The sequence below is a fragment of the Humulus lupulus genome, chromosome 1 (assembly GCF_963169125.1).
Source record: "Humulus lupulus chromosome 1, drHumLupu1.1, whole genome shotgun sequence".
Lineage (NCBI taxonomy): Eukaryota > Viridiplantae > Streptophyta > Magnoliopsida > Rosales > Cannabaceae > Humulus > Humulus lupulus.
In genome coordinates, this window is record NC_084793.1 from 192,159,424 (window position 1) to 192,172,938 (window position 13,515).

A 13,515-nucleotide genomic window follows, 5' to 3' on the forward strand; every position below is an offset into this window, starting at 1 on the left:
AAATTAGCCATGAACTAATCTTTTGTGGCTTTAATTGTTGAAAAACTTTATGTCTTAATTCTAAATTTCTAGCACTTTATTTAAGTAATTTACCCATTGTTCATTCAATTGTGCTTAGTGATGAATTCTTGTTATTGCTTGATCACTAATTACAAGATATTGAGTTATATTTGTGCTGGGAATTTTGAATGTAATGGATAGATTTGAATGACACATGGGGATAATCTTGTTAGATTATGTTTGTGAATAGCATAGGAATGTGTTATTTTCCTTGTGTAACAATGATTAATTGATGCTTAATTCTTTGTTCTTTAAATTGATTGGCATAGGTATATGTTAAATTAGGTGGAAGAATTAATATCATGGGTCTTGGAAAAGATTCATGAACGTGTTTTAAATTCTTGTTAACTCTAGGTAGTTTGTTGATATTTTGCTGCATCAAAACGTACAAGTCAAGTGACATAGAGGGATTAATAATTCAAGCCTATTTTAACCTATCAATTTTATTGCACTTATATATTAGCATTGCAATTTACTTTTGAGCATTTTTAATTGATTCCAAGTAGTGTTAGCTTACAAAAATCAAAACAATTTAATTTGGTTACTCTTGTGTAATTCTTTGGTAATTAATTGATGCATTTAGTTTTAATTTGTAATCCATGTGGAGACGATCTTGTATACTTATCATTTTATTACTTGTGTTTTTACTGTGTACACTTGCACATATTTGATTGAATATTACCACAACAAGTTTTTGGCGCAGTTGCTGGGGACTGAAATTAAAATTTTGTGTATTATTAATTACTTTGCAATTTGTTTTTCTTAGTTTACAATAATCTTGTTTGCTTGATCTTGTGCTACGCTAGATTGATTCTGTTGCATGAACGAGCATCAAGTCTTTGAGCTAGCCCCTATTGACCCTGAGATTGAACGTACATTTCAAAGAAAGCTAAGGGAACAACGGGCCAAAATTCACCCTGCTATGGCTTAAGAAGGTGAATGGGATGAGGAATTAGCGCTCAACCCATGCTTAATGCAGCTGAGGGAGTTGTTAATGAAGCAGCCAATGCTTTGAATGTCGCTAATGCAATTATTATGGCCGATGATAGAGAAAGGGCCATAAGGGACTACGCTGCCCCCAATGTTTAATGAGATGAATCCTGGTATTGTTAGGCCCGAAATTCAAGCTGCTCAGTTTGAGTTGAAGTCTGTTATGTTCCAAATGCTGCAGACAGTGGGTCAATTTAGTGGGCTGCCTACAAAAGATCCTCATCTCCATCTTCATTCAATTTTGGTGGTGAGTGATTCATTCAAGTTACAAGACATTACTGAAGAAGCCTTGAGATTGAAGTTGTTTCCTTTTTCTCTAAGGGACAGAGCAAGAGCTTGGCTCAATACACTTCCTTCCAACTCAATGACTGCGTGGCATGAACTAACTGAGAAAATTTTGATGAAGTACTTCCCTCCAACGAAAAATGCTATGTTCCAGAATGAGATTACTTCTTTTCAACAGTTGGAGGATGAGTCGGTATGTGACGCTTGGGAGAGATTCAAAGAGTTATTGTGGAAGTGTCCACATCATGGCATCCCTCATTGTATTCAAATGGAAACTTTCTATAATGGTCTAAATGCTTCCACACGCATGGTGTTAGATGCTTCGGCAAATGAAGCTATTCTCTCCAAGTCTTACAATGAAGCATATGAGATATTGGAGAGAATTGCCAATAACAATTACCAATGGTCTAATGTTAGAGCTCCATCGAGAAGGAAAGTAGCGGGTATTCATGAATTAGATGCTTTGAGAGCTTTGACTGCTCAAGTTTCATCTATGACCAACCTATTGAAACCATGAGTATGGGGGGTAACTTGCAATCAACTCCTATGGGCCAAGTAGCAAATGTTTCTTGTGGAGGAGGGCATGCATTTGATAGTTTTCCTTCTAATCCCTCTTCGGTTTGTAACTTGGGGAGTGAAAATGACAACAGCAACAATCCATATTCAAACTCTTACAATCCGGGTTGGAGGGATCATCCAAATTTTTCTTGGGGAGGTCAAGGGGCTAGTTCAAGTTGTGCAGTCATGCCAAATAAGCCTACATATCCATCGGGTTTTTCTCAACAAGAAAAAGCTCAACCTCCTCCTTTACAAGTTTCTCAAACAAGCTCTTTGGAGAATTTGATGAAAGTGTATATGGCGAAGAATGATGCAATAATTCAATGTCAAGCAACATCTTTGAGAAACCTAGAGATTCAAATGGGGAAGCTAGCTAATGAGTTGAGGGATAGACCATTTGGCACCTTGCCTAGTGATACCGAAAATCCAAGGAGAGATGGTAAAGAGCAATGCAAGGCGATCACTTTGAGGAGTGGTAAAAATCTGGAGTTGAAGGAGGACAATCCTAATAGCAAAAATGAGCCCACTTCAATCCAGAATAATGTGGAAAAGGAGAAAGAGTTGTGAGTTCCAATATGTCCAATACTGATCCTGAAGTAAATGTTGCAGCAATTCCTCCGCAAAATGCATCAGAGAAGCCAATGAGCAAGCCACCTCCACCATTTCCTCAGCGATTTCAAAAGCAGCAGGAAGAGAGACAATTTCGAGGATTTTTGGATGTTTCGAAGCAACTCCACATCAACATACCTATGGTGGAAGCTTTGGAAGAAATGCCTAACTATGTGAAGTTCTTGAAGGATATTTTGACAAAGAAGAGGAGGATTGGAGAATTTGAAATGGTTGCTTTGACTGAGGGTTGTAGTGCTATTTTGAAGAATAAAATTCCTCCAAAGTTAAAGGATCCGGGCAGTTTCAAAATTCCAATTTCTATTGGGGGGCGAGAAGTTGGTAAAGCTCTTTGTGATTTGGGAGCTAGTATTAATTCGATGCCCATGTCCATTTGTAAGAACTTGGTAATTGGAGAAATAAGGCCAACTACACTCACCTTGCAATTAGCTGACCGTTCTATGGTGCATCCAGAGGGAAAGATTGAAGACGTCCTAGTATAAGTTGACAAGTTCATTTTTCCGGCGGATTTTATTATTCTGGACTATGAGAAAGATAGAGATGTACCGATCATTTTGGGGAGACCATTTCTTGCCACCGGGAGGACGTTGATAGATGTTGAAAAAGGAGAGCTCACCATTCGAGTTCAAGATGAACAAGTAACATTTAAGGTTTTTAATCCTATATGCTCTCCTAATGAAGTTGAAGCTCATTTGGCCATAAGGTATTCTAACTTCAAGTTGATTGAAAAGATGCATGACAAACATAGCGCGAGTGAAGAAAGAGGTCCCTTTTGAAGAACTTGACAAAGGTGGTGAGCCATGGATAAGTAAGGAAGAAGAACCATCTCATCCACCAAGGCTATCGAAGAAAAAGAAACATAGTAGAAAGCCTCAATCACAAATGTTGGAAGTTGGGAATAGAGTGTTTTTCACAAACTCTCTAATGAAATCAAGGTGTGATCGTGGGTTCGTAGTGAACAAGGCGTATCCCAATGGAGTGGTGGAATTACATGATGAGCACTTGCGGAGAGCACTTAAGGTGACAAGGACAAGAGCTAAGTTTGGGGGAAGCAAGGTTGAGCGATACAACACCTCGGTCTCCTTGAAAGATCATTAGAAAAAAAAGAGAAGTTTGGGTTGCTATGGTATTTGGAGGATACATTTGTGAAGCAACCCAAAGAAAGAATAATAATACATTGACAAAATATATATAGAAAAAAATATGATGAAAAAAAATATGTTTAAAACAAAGGAAAAGAAAAAAATATATTAGTGTTTTTAGTTATTTTTATTTTTAATTTTTGTAATGATAATTTCATTTTATTGTGATGTTTTGGGAGTGGTTTCATGTATGTTTTTGTGTTTTAAGTGTTAAGAAAGCTAGCAAATGGTGTTTTGAAAGTAATTTTGAAGTTTGAAGGTTTTGCGGAAAATTTGCTGAAGCAAAATGGGGAGCAAAATATGTGCAAATTCTGAAAAATGAAGGGTTCTCCCTCGTCCAGAAAAAATTCCATCATAAAGTTTTGTTGGTGCAAAAATTTTGGACTTGGGACAAGCACAAGTCAGAGAGATCCGCGATACATCGCAAGAATGGTTTGCTAATTGATAAGCAGGTGGACATATTGTGTGGTTGCCTAAGTCTGTTATGTTGATGGTGAGCTGTGATTTGTGAGCCCCCACAACCATTTTTGTCCAAATTTTTCCTCAAATAGCAGCCGCTAGAACTAAAGTCCCCAAGCGAAAGGCACCCAAATCCTCAACTCCCCAACCAACCAAAAAGTAGGCCATCGATTCTAAATCGTCCCTATCTTTTCGGATGACAATCCCGAAGGATAGGTGAGGGGAGTTGTTTTATCTCTACTCATTTTCAATTTTTTTTACTTTGTTGTTTTTGTTATTTCTTTTGGTTTGTGGCTGTAATCTTGTTGTTTTAGTGTCTTGTTCATGTTTTGGTCTTGTTTTTCGTTGTCATTGCATTGTTGTTTTGTCATTCTCTTGAGAATATTCTTTGTTTTTGTTAGTGTTTAACTAGGGGCTCGATGACATTCTTAAAAAAAACTACAAAAATATAATAAATCTAAGTTGAAACTGGATGTCATTCTTGCTTGAGTTTTTAAGCTAAATTCTTTGGGTATAAATGTTACTAACAATTGATTGACGAGAGTGTTTCTCTTTTTAGTGTGTGCATAGCTTGATTAAACATTTTTCAAACCCTAGAAAGAGAGAGTTTCTTGTGAGAGCTTAAGCTTCTAGAATTACTTAGCGATTTTCCTTGAGGCGAAATCCTAGGCAACACCACACCGATGACATGATTTAGGCCATCCTTTGACCGGTTGAGCCGTTGATGCCTACCCTTTATGCATTTTTATCCCTAGTCACCCCGTTGAGCTTAAGTATCATTTTATTGCTTAGCCACTTATTAGCCTAGCTATATATATAATAACCTATTTTGACCATACCCTTTAGAACATTGATCTTTATATGATTTATTTGTTGTTGTGTTTTGGAGGGTTGAGAGACGTAGAGAGTGCGAGAGGCATTGGGTGAGCATTTTCATTTTCTTCTTTTGCTTGTTTTCACCATTGGGGATAATGTTGATTTTAAGTTTGGGGGAAAGTGTATTCACATTTTTCTTGTTCTCTTGCCATCTAGTTGTTTATCTTCATTCTAAAAAAATATAGAAAATCCAAAAAGAAAAAAATTCAAAAGTACAAAATAAAGAGTGCACTCCCTTGCTTCAAAGCAAAGTTTAAAAAAATATTAAAAAAAAATCAAGAAAAGAAAAATAAAAAAAATAATTATGCTTGATTTTATGTTTAAGGGTGTAACTCTTTGAATAAAAGAAAAGTTTATTTTAGTTTTTGTCTTTGTATGTTAGTAATAACGGCTAGTGGCAAGAGTTATATTTTGTTGTGGGGTATTCTTTGGGGAAATTAATATGTGCATTGATTTAGGTCCTAAAAAGATTGAGGTGCTTAGGGTGATTTGAGCCAAAATTTTTCTCTCTTATCCTACCTTCACCCTAGCCTTTCATTACAAAATTGATAAAGTCCTATTGATCTTTGGTGTGGTGCTTGTCTACATTAGTGGAGAGGGAATCCCTAAGTAACTTATGGGGGCATTATTTAAGCTTTAGGACCAATGCCTAGTTTGATTTTGGGTGATTGAAAATGTTTAGGAAAAGATATGAATGCACTAAAGGGAGAAACATTTGACTCATATTTTGACAGTATCATTAATGCTTGAAGAGTTTGGTCTAAAGCTTGTGCAAGTTTGAAATTCAACTTTTCTTATTCAAAATAAAATTCCCGAAATCTTTCCCCTTTGAGCATTGGCAAAGCAAAGTTTATCCTCTCTTGTTGTGTCTTGTCTTTGATCTTTTTCTTTTGATTCTTTTCTTGTTCAATTTGTGTGTCTTTTGTGTTTTGTGTTATCTTTTTAGATTCATCACTCGAGGACGAATAATGTCTTAAGTTTGGGGGTGTGATAACTCTTTGATAAAGAGTTATTTTTCATACTTTTGAGCTTATAATTTTAGACTTAGGTTGAGTGATGTTTGTGTATTTTGTTATTTTTAGTTAATTCTTTTCCTTTTTATATTGTTGTGTCCTTTATGGTGTTTTAGTGCTGAATGTAGTAATTTAGGAATTTAGGTATGAAATTGTCCAAAGAAAATAATGAAAAATGAAAAGGCTCTTATTTGTTTATTGTGTGCCAAAATATTAGGTTTGTTGGAGCAAAAAAAGTTTTGCTGGAGCATTTTTAGTAGGATTCATAGAGGAAAAGTCAGCATATAAGGGAAAGACAAGTGGCATTTCATTAATTGATATGACAAAGGGTGGTGAGGTGGCAGCAAATCAGAATGTTAGCTGCATTTTAGAAGGAATATTCTAGAGAAAAAAGGAGGGGCTCATGTGGAGTGCTTTGAGGGCATTTTTGGCAAGAGAGAAAAGAGTGTTTTGTACCCTAGCAAAAGAGGAGAAAAAGACAGCCTCCATTACTGAATTTTTTGGGGAGCCATTTTTTTTGGAGAGATTGGAGAGAGCTGGAAGGACAGAGAGGAAGTAGGAAGGAGAAGTTCAAGAAGTCCAAGAAGAGAAAAGAAGAGGAACCTTACATCTCCATTGAAGAAATTTGTTCTTACTCTCTCTCTCTGTCTAGATTTGTATTTCCTTTTTTGATTTGTGAATTTTAATATTCATGGGTAGAATTGAAAATGGATTTATCCTCTTTAAATTAGCCATGAACTACTCTTTTGTGGCATTTGCTCAGCCTGGATCTTCCTTGTGAAGGGCGAATCACGGTCAAATTCTTCGTCATCCATGTGCCCCCCAAGTGCAGTAGTGATCTTGCCTCGTGGGCTTCGCATTTTGGTGTTTAGTCCCCTCCTCTTTTTGCATAAGGAGTCTTGCGGGTTCTCGGGCTGATCCCTTGCCTTGGTTGTGTTCCTTGGGGGAACCGCGAGGGCTGCGTTTCTTACTTTTGACCTCTTCCCATGGAGCTCTTTTCTTAGGCCAAGGGCGCCTCTTTTGAGGGGACTTCGGCCTCGTTCTTATGACCATCATCTTCCCTCCGCCTTTGCTCCTGGGGACATTTCGTCGGGCTAGGTCCCCCATGGTACTTTGTCTAGGGGGTTTTACTGGTGGAAAGTTGGGTTCCCCCATCGTCTATGGGGACAGTGTTTTCCCTTTTTTCATGCTCCTTCCCTTTACGCTTAGGGAGGGGTATGCTTGACTTTCCTTGCAGTAGGTCGTTTAAAACCTCCTACATGTTCTCTATCGTGGTTTCCAGCCTTCGAGTCTTTTTATGCAACTCGTGAATCTCATCCTTGTAGAAGCGAGTCCTTGACCTGGAACTTATCGAGCGTACTCCGGGACCCTTGCCTGACCAGTGCGTCGAGGGACCTGGGTCTTGGTGACCTGAGCGTGGTGTCAACGGGGGCTGGTTAAGCGGATACACTGGCGGATCTGAATGACCTCCGTCAAGCCGGATAGCTGGGGACGATGCTTCGTTCTCCTCCCCTGGGGGAAGAGTATCCTACGGTCTACCTCCATACTTAGGTGGAGGGGGGTCTTTTTTGGAAGCCCTCCACTCTACTCCATACCGACGGACTTCATCATCTTGCATTTGCCGTAGGCGTTTTGAACGTCTTAGCATCTTTCTATGTTGGAAGTGATGAAAGAACGTTGGCCTGATGCTTGTTCTTCCCACAGATGGCACCAAACTGTTGACGGTGAAATCTCGTCAACGAAATTAGATCGAAAAACTCAAAGATAAGTCTGAAGATATTTAGATTTAGATAAAAACTTAGAATAAGCTTAAGGAAAGGTAAAACACAAATCAACAATGAAATAAGTCTTTGTATATTTCTCAATAGCCTGAGTGTACCATGAGTTTTTCCAACCCCTTTTCTGGAAGAGTAAGGATCTATTTATACTGGAGCTCTAATAGCTCCTCATACATTGTGGTCCCAGGGGACCAGACTGTACATAGGTACATTTTCTGGGTAGTGGCACAGGTCGTGGTGGAGCATAAAGTCATGGTGTCGGCCTGGCATGTGGTCAGAGGTGTACACATAGTGCTTCCACTCTCTGTACCAATATCTACCTTCACCACGTGCGTGATATAAATGTCAGGGTCACGCTTCTGTCCTCCTCATGGCTGTACGTCCTGCACCAGTACACGTACGGGTACTTTGTATCTGATGAATATGTTGGTGAGTGGCACCTTGGGGGATCGTGGGACCATGGTGGTGTGAGGCCCTTGCACATGGGTGCGCGGGGCCTTGATGCCCAGGTGAGCGAGGCCCTTGCACATGGGTGCACGAGGCCCTTGGTGCGTGGCCGAGGGGTGTTTAGTGGAGGCCATGTCTCGCGAGGCCCCTAAGGGGGCGAGACGCTTTAGGGGGCTGCGTGACCATGAGTGCGCGAGGCCCTTTCGCATGGGTGTGTGAGGCCTTGATGCCCAGGTGCGTGAGGCTGGTTGTGCGAGGCACCTAGGTGCGCAGGGGCATGACATCTCGCGAGACCCTTTGGTGCGCGGGAGCGTGATGTCTCGCGAGACACTTAGGTGCGTGAGGGCGTGGCTGGCCGAGGCATGGAGGGCCTCGTGACACGAGGCTAGGTGAAGCGTAGGGTTCCTTGCTACGCGAGGCTAGGTGACACCTGGATGAGGCACGGAGGGCCTTGCTACACGAGGCTAGGTGTGGCATAGTGTGGGACACCCTTCTAGGCATGAGACCCATTCGAGGCATGAAACACCTTGATGGCGCGAGTCCATTGGCCTAGGGAAATGTTCACCTATAATTTCTATACTTCCATCGAGGAAAGCTTTAAGAGAAATTATTCCATATTCACAAGACCCATAGGTCCGAGCCCAATAGCATGAATGCCCGACCTTTAACCACGTAGCCTAACCAGGGACCAGAGGTTTTTTTTCCTTGGTCAATTTTTTGGCATCCACATTTAGTAAAAATAATTAATTAATGAGCGCTTAGCTTTAATTGATTGTAATAGAAAAACTGGGATAATTGACTGCTTAAATGTGATCTGTGGGGTTAATAGTTTAATTGGCAATTGGGAAAAATGTTTGTCATTGTTGATTGATTGATTGTTAAGGTGAAGAATAATTTTTAATTGTTTTTTAAAATCGTTATTATCAATTGTTCATTGCTTGTTATTTTATTTTATGTTATTGAATTTCAAAAACAAAATCTCATTTTAAATTCTTTTTTCTGTTTTGGATTATAAATTGATCAATAATCCTCTTGGGTTCGACTTTTATTTACCGTTATAATAAATAATTGGTAATATTGAAAATAAAATGTTCAATAAATTTGATACGCCATACGACACGCATCAAAATTTTGGCGCCGTTGCTGGGGACTATTTTAGTTTAATTTGTTATTAAATTTTTTTCTATATACTAACTTTGTCTATTAGTTGTGGTTTTTTTTCTTCATGACTTTTATAGAACTTGTTTGGAGCCATTGCAATGTACAATAAAAAACTCTATGATCCAATAAATGTCTGGCCACAAGAAATAGATATATTTCCTACATTGACAACTATAGTTCACAATGGGGGGATTATTCTATTACTTTCTATTGTGGAAATCTTTATGTTGAGCCAAATTATTACTCTTCATCGGAATATAATGAGTTCGTGCCATAATATTCAGATCCATCATTTAGAGATCTCACCAATGCCTTGAATGCCAGCAATCTTTAACTTCAACAAATATCTCAACAGACTTATATGCCTCGCCCACTGTAGCCTCCTCCTGTAGCTCCACAAGATCAAGAGCCATCTATTTCTGAAATGCTAAAGATTTTGGTTGCGTCTAGTATTCAGACTCCGAAATCTTTCCAAATTTTGGTGAACAAATTGGGACATCTTGCTTCATCTCTGAGCAATCTTGACGTTTAAAATTTTAGAGAATTACCTCATAATTGGAGAGTAATTCAATAGAGAATGATAATACCCTAACTCTCCAAAGTGTTACACAACATGAGACTCCACCTCACTCAAACACAACAATTGATCATATTCCTACTCAAGACGTCAACAATTCAACTCCTAAAGCATCCTCTCCATGGGAGATTGAAACTTTTACTTCAGTTGGTCCATAATCACAGGACATGCTGCACAAACCAAATGTCAGATTGTATGTCCCTATTCCTCTTTTTTTTAGCAGATTGAAGAATTCTAATAAGGAGATCCTTGAAATTAATATCCCGCTCCTTAGGAACATTAAGCAAGTAACACAATATGTTAAGCTTCTTCAGGAATTGTGCACAAATAAAATTAAATTTAAGGGCGATAAAAAGATAAGTGTTGGGGATAATGTCCATGTTAATCTTTAAAGAAATTGTAGCCCAAGTGTAAGGATCCTAAGATGTTTACAATTCCATGCACCATTGGTAAAACCAGGTTTGATCATTGTATAGTAGATTTAGGATCACCTAGTAATCTTATGTCTTATTCTATTTTTTATTCTTTAAATCTTTGGCCATTGAAAGAAATAGGTGTTATTATTTGATTGGATGATTGTACTAATGCTTATTCGCTAAGGGTAGTTGAAGATGTTTTGGTGCAGGTTCAATTTAGGAGGTCATTCCTACTGATTACAAGTATAAAGCCGGATGCCAAAGCATGGGTACTTACAATATAATTTGATGGTGAAGTTATAAAGTTTAATGTGTTGAATTCTATTGATAATTACAAGAGGAAGAAGGTTATGTAAATGGTGAAGTTATAAAGTTTAATGTGTTGAATTCTATTGATAATTACGAGAGGAAGAAGGTTATGTAAAATGACCCACCATAACAATCATTACCAGCATTCAGTCGAACTAACGACGTTAAACAAAGCGCACTTGTGGGAGTTTTTCTTACCCTTTAAGTTTTTATTTTGCATCAATTTTATTTGTGTGTGGGGGGGGGGGGGGGGGAGAAGAAAACTGTCGTATTTTATCCTATTTTTTTTTATTTTGTTGTTTTTTCTTCTCATTAGCTTAGTAGTAGAGCATGGTTAAGTTGAAAGCAATGTGTCGATAATAAATTTTTGATTGTTATGGAAATAATTCTATGTAATTGATGAGTTCTACATGAATTTTATGCTTAACTCGTGTTCTGGTTACTACTTAAACTTGAACTTGGATTTTTCAAATGATGAACACAAGTGGATTTACCTTTTCACTAGTATTTGGAGAGAATTATGCATTATATTATATATATAGTCTCGACCACTCTAGAAATAATTGATACACGTGATTAGGAAGATGATTAAGGCAAGTTCTTTGAATTGTTTGAGCCTTTAGAGCCTACCTATGATACCTAATTCCCTAGTTTTCCATTTATGAGACATAATGACTAATCTTATTCTTCTATGAATCCAATATCTAAACATTTGCAACATGAAAATTTTATCTCTTTTTATCACCCATTACACCATGGCTATATGTGAATGTTTATTTTTTTGGAGATGCATCTTGTAAGAAGGGGAAAGTTGTGTATTGGTTTGTTGGGTTGAAGTTTCAATGTATATGATCTAGTATTTCTCCCGATGAAGTTAAATTGAAAAAAATTACAAAAGTATAAATGTTGGGGAAATAATAAGATATGTGGAAAGAAGAAAAGAGAAATAATATGTATTTTTTAATTGTATGGGAAATTTAATGGGAAGATATAAAAAATAGAATAAATGTATGTTATTGTGTAATTTGAGCATAAATGTATCTTTCTCATCTACATTAAACCTTAGCCTTCATTACAAGCTGATAAAGACCTTTTGATACTTGATTGTGTGTGCTTATATTAGTGGGGAATAATTTATTAATGTCTATAGATTGGATACTTTTCATGATACATATATTTTATGTACAAGAGACATTTTGAAACATATTATGGTATTTATAATTTGATTTAGGTGAATTTGAGTTGGTAAATTTGATTGTGTATAATTATACAAAGATCGTGTTGGAGTGATGATTCTACATTGAGTTGAAATTCTAAAGAATGTGGAATTCAAATTTTTCCTATGAATTATTTGTTTGTGCATTTTTTTTAGAAAATAATCGCTTTCAACAAAACCATTTCTTATGCGTTTAGTTTTTTTTTTTTGTTCTCTCGAGGACGAGAAAATGTCATGTGTGGGGGAATTCGATAAGTATCGAATTTGTCTATTTTTAATTCATTATTCGTCTATGATTATGCACTTGGTTCTTTATATATATGATTAATTAGTTTATTTTGTGTAGTTTAGGATTTCCAACAAATTTGGGTGAAAAATAATGAATTTGGGATGTCTTACACCCATTGGTTAAGCTCAACATTACAAGTTTGAAACTTCACACTTAATTTTGAAAATTTTCTAATAATCTTTTGGAAATAGTTCTAGAATTACAAAGTTTTTATATTTTTCTTAGATTTCCATAGATTTTTTAATCGTCCAATTTCGAGCTATATCGAGGAAGTAATAGTTAAAATATTGTTAGTGACTGCAGCTGAAGAAAAATGAAGAAAAGGGAAAAGTGATATGGCCGAAACGATGGACATTTAGAGCAGCGACTTACAAACAGAGGCTCCCGACCATGGCAATGGATGTTGTTGGCTGTAGTCTGAGCCCGTGACTTTGGATTTTCGACTGCTATTGCTGCAACGATGCACATTTATGGCCGCGGCCTATAGATGAGAAGAAATAAATTTCAAGGGGACTACAAATAAATTTAAGGCTAATTTTTAGAGTAACATTTGATTACGAATTTCAGAGATCATAACTGTAGATGAGAAGAAAAGACATCACTCTTTTCTACATTCAATCTAGTTTTTCATCTTTTCTATAGAACTTCTTTATTTTCAATTTATGATTATGTTTATGATAATGTTTGTAATTATGGAGTAGTTCTTTTTTTAGGTTAAGAGTTATTTAAAAACTCAAGACATGAAATCTTGAATGCATAGATGAACTTTATTCCCTCTATTCCTTTTCTTTATTATATTCTTTCTTTTCTTCTAATTAAATGTTATGAATCTTGTGATATCTTGTTAGGTGGCCAACTAATTAGGGTTTTATATTGTTTAATTATCATCTAAGGATTGTTATTAACCTAATAGTCTAGGGTTCTAAGTATAGTGATAAATTGCAATTAAGTATTGTGACTAGTAATTTAATTATGATGAAGAATAGAACCTAGGTTAAATGAATTGCATGCTTAATGAGTTTGGTTTCTAGGATAATTTATTTCCAGGGAGTGTAATGATTTTCATGAGTTATATAGATCAAATGCTTAATGGGTTTATTTCTGGGTAAAAAGAACTCATTAATGAGCGCTTAACTTTAATTAATTGTAATAGGGAAACTGGGACAATTGACTACTTAAGTGTGATATGCAAGGTGAATGGTTTAATTGGGAATAGGGAATAATGTTTGTAATTATTGATTGATTGTTTGTTAAGGTGGAGAATTATTCTTAACTGTTCTTTAATATTGTTATTATCTATCGTTCTTTGCTT

The 13,515-nt window shown here is 36.8% G+C and overlaps 1 protein-coding gene and 1 non-coding gene across 2 annotated transcripts; one reads left to right on the top strand and one right to left on the bottom strand.

Moving 5' to 3' along the window:
* Positions 1–1,480: 1,480 nt before the first annotated feature.
* LOC133813486 (small nucleolar RNA R71) lies at positions 1,481–1,587 on the bottom strand. The gene has a single exon (XR_009884495.1). It is a non-coding gene; the product is annotated as a small nucleolar RNA R71 (small nucleolar RNA).
* An 881-nt stretch (positions 1,588–2,468) lies between these two features.
* On the top strand, positions 2,469–3,002 carry LOC133825745 (uncharacterized). Its single transcript, XM_062258650.1, has one exon. It carries the CDS (start codon positions 2,469–2,471, stop codon positions 3,000–3,002), a length of 534 nt encoding a protein of 177 aa, XP_062114634.1.
* Positions 3,003–13,515: the final 10,513 nt, after the last annotated feature.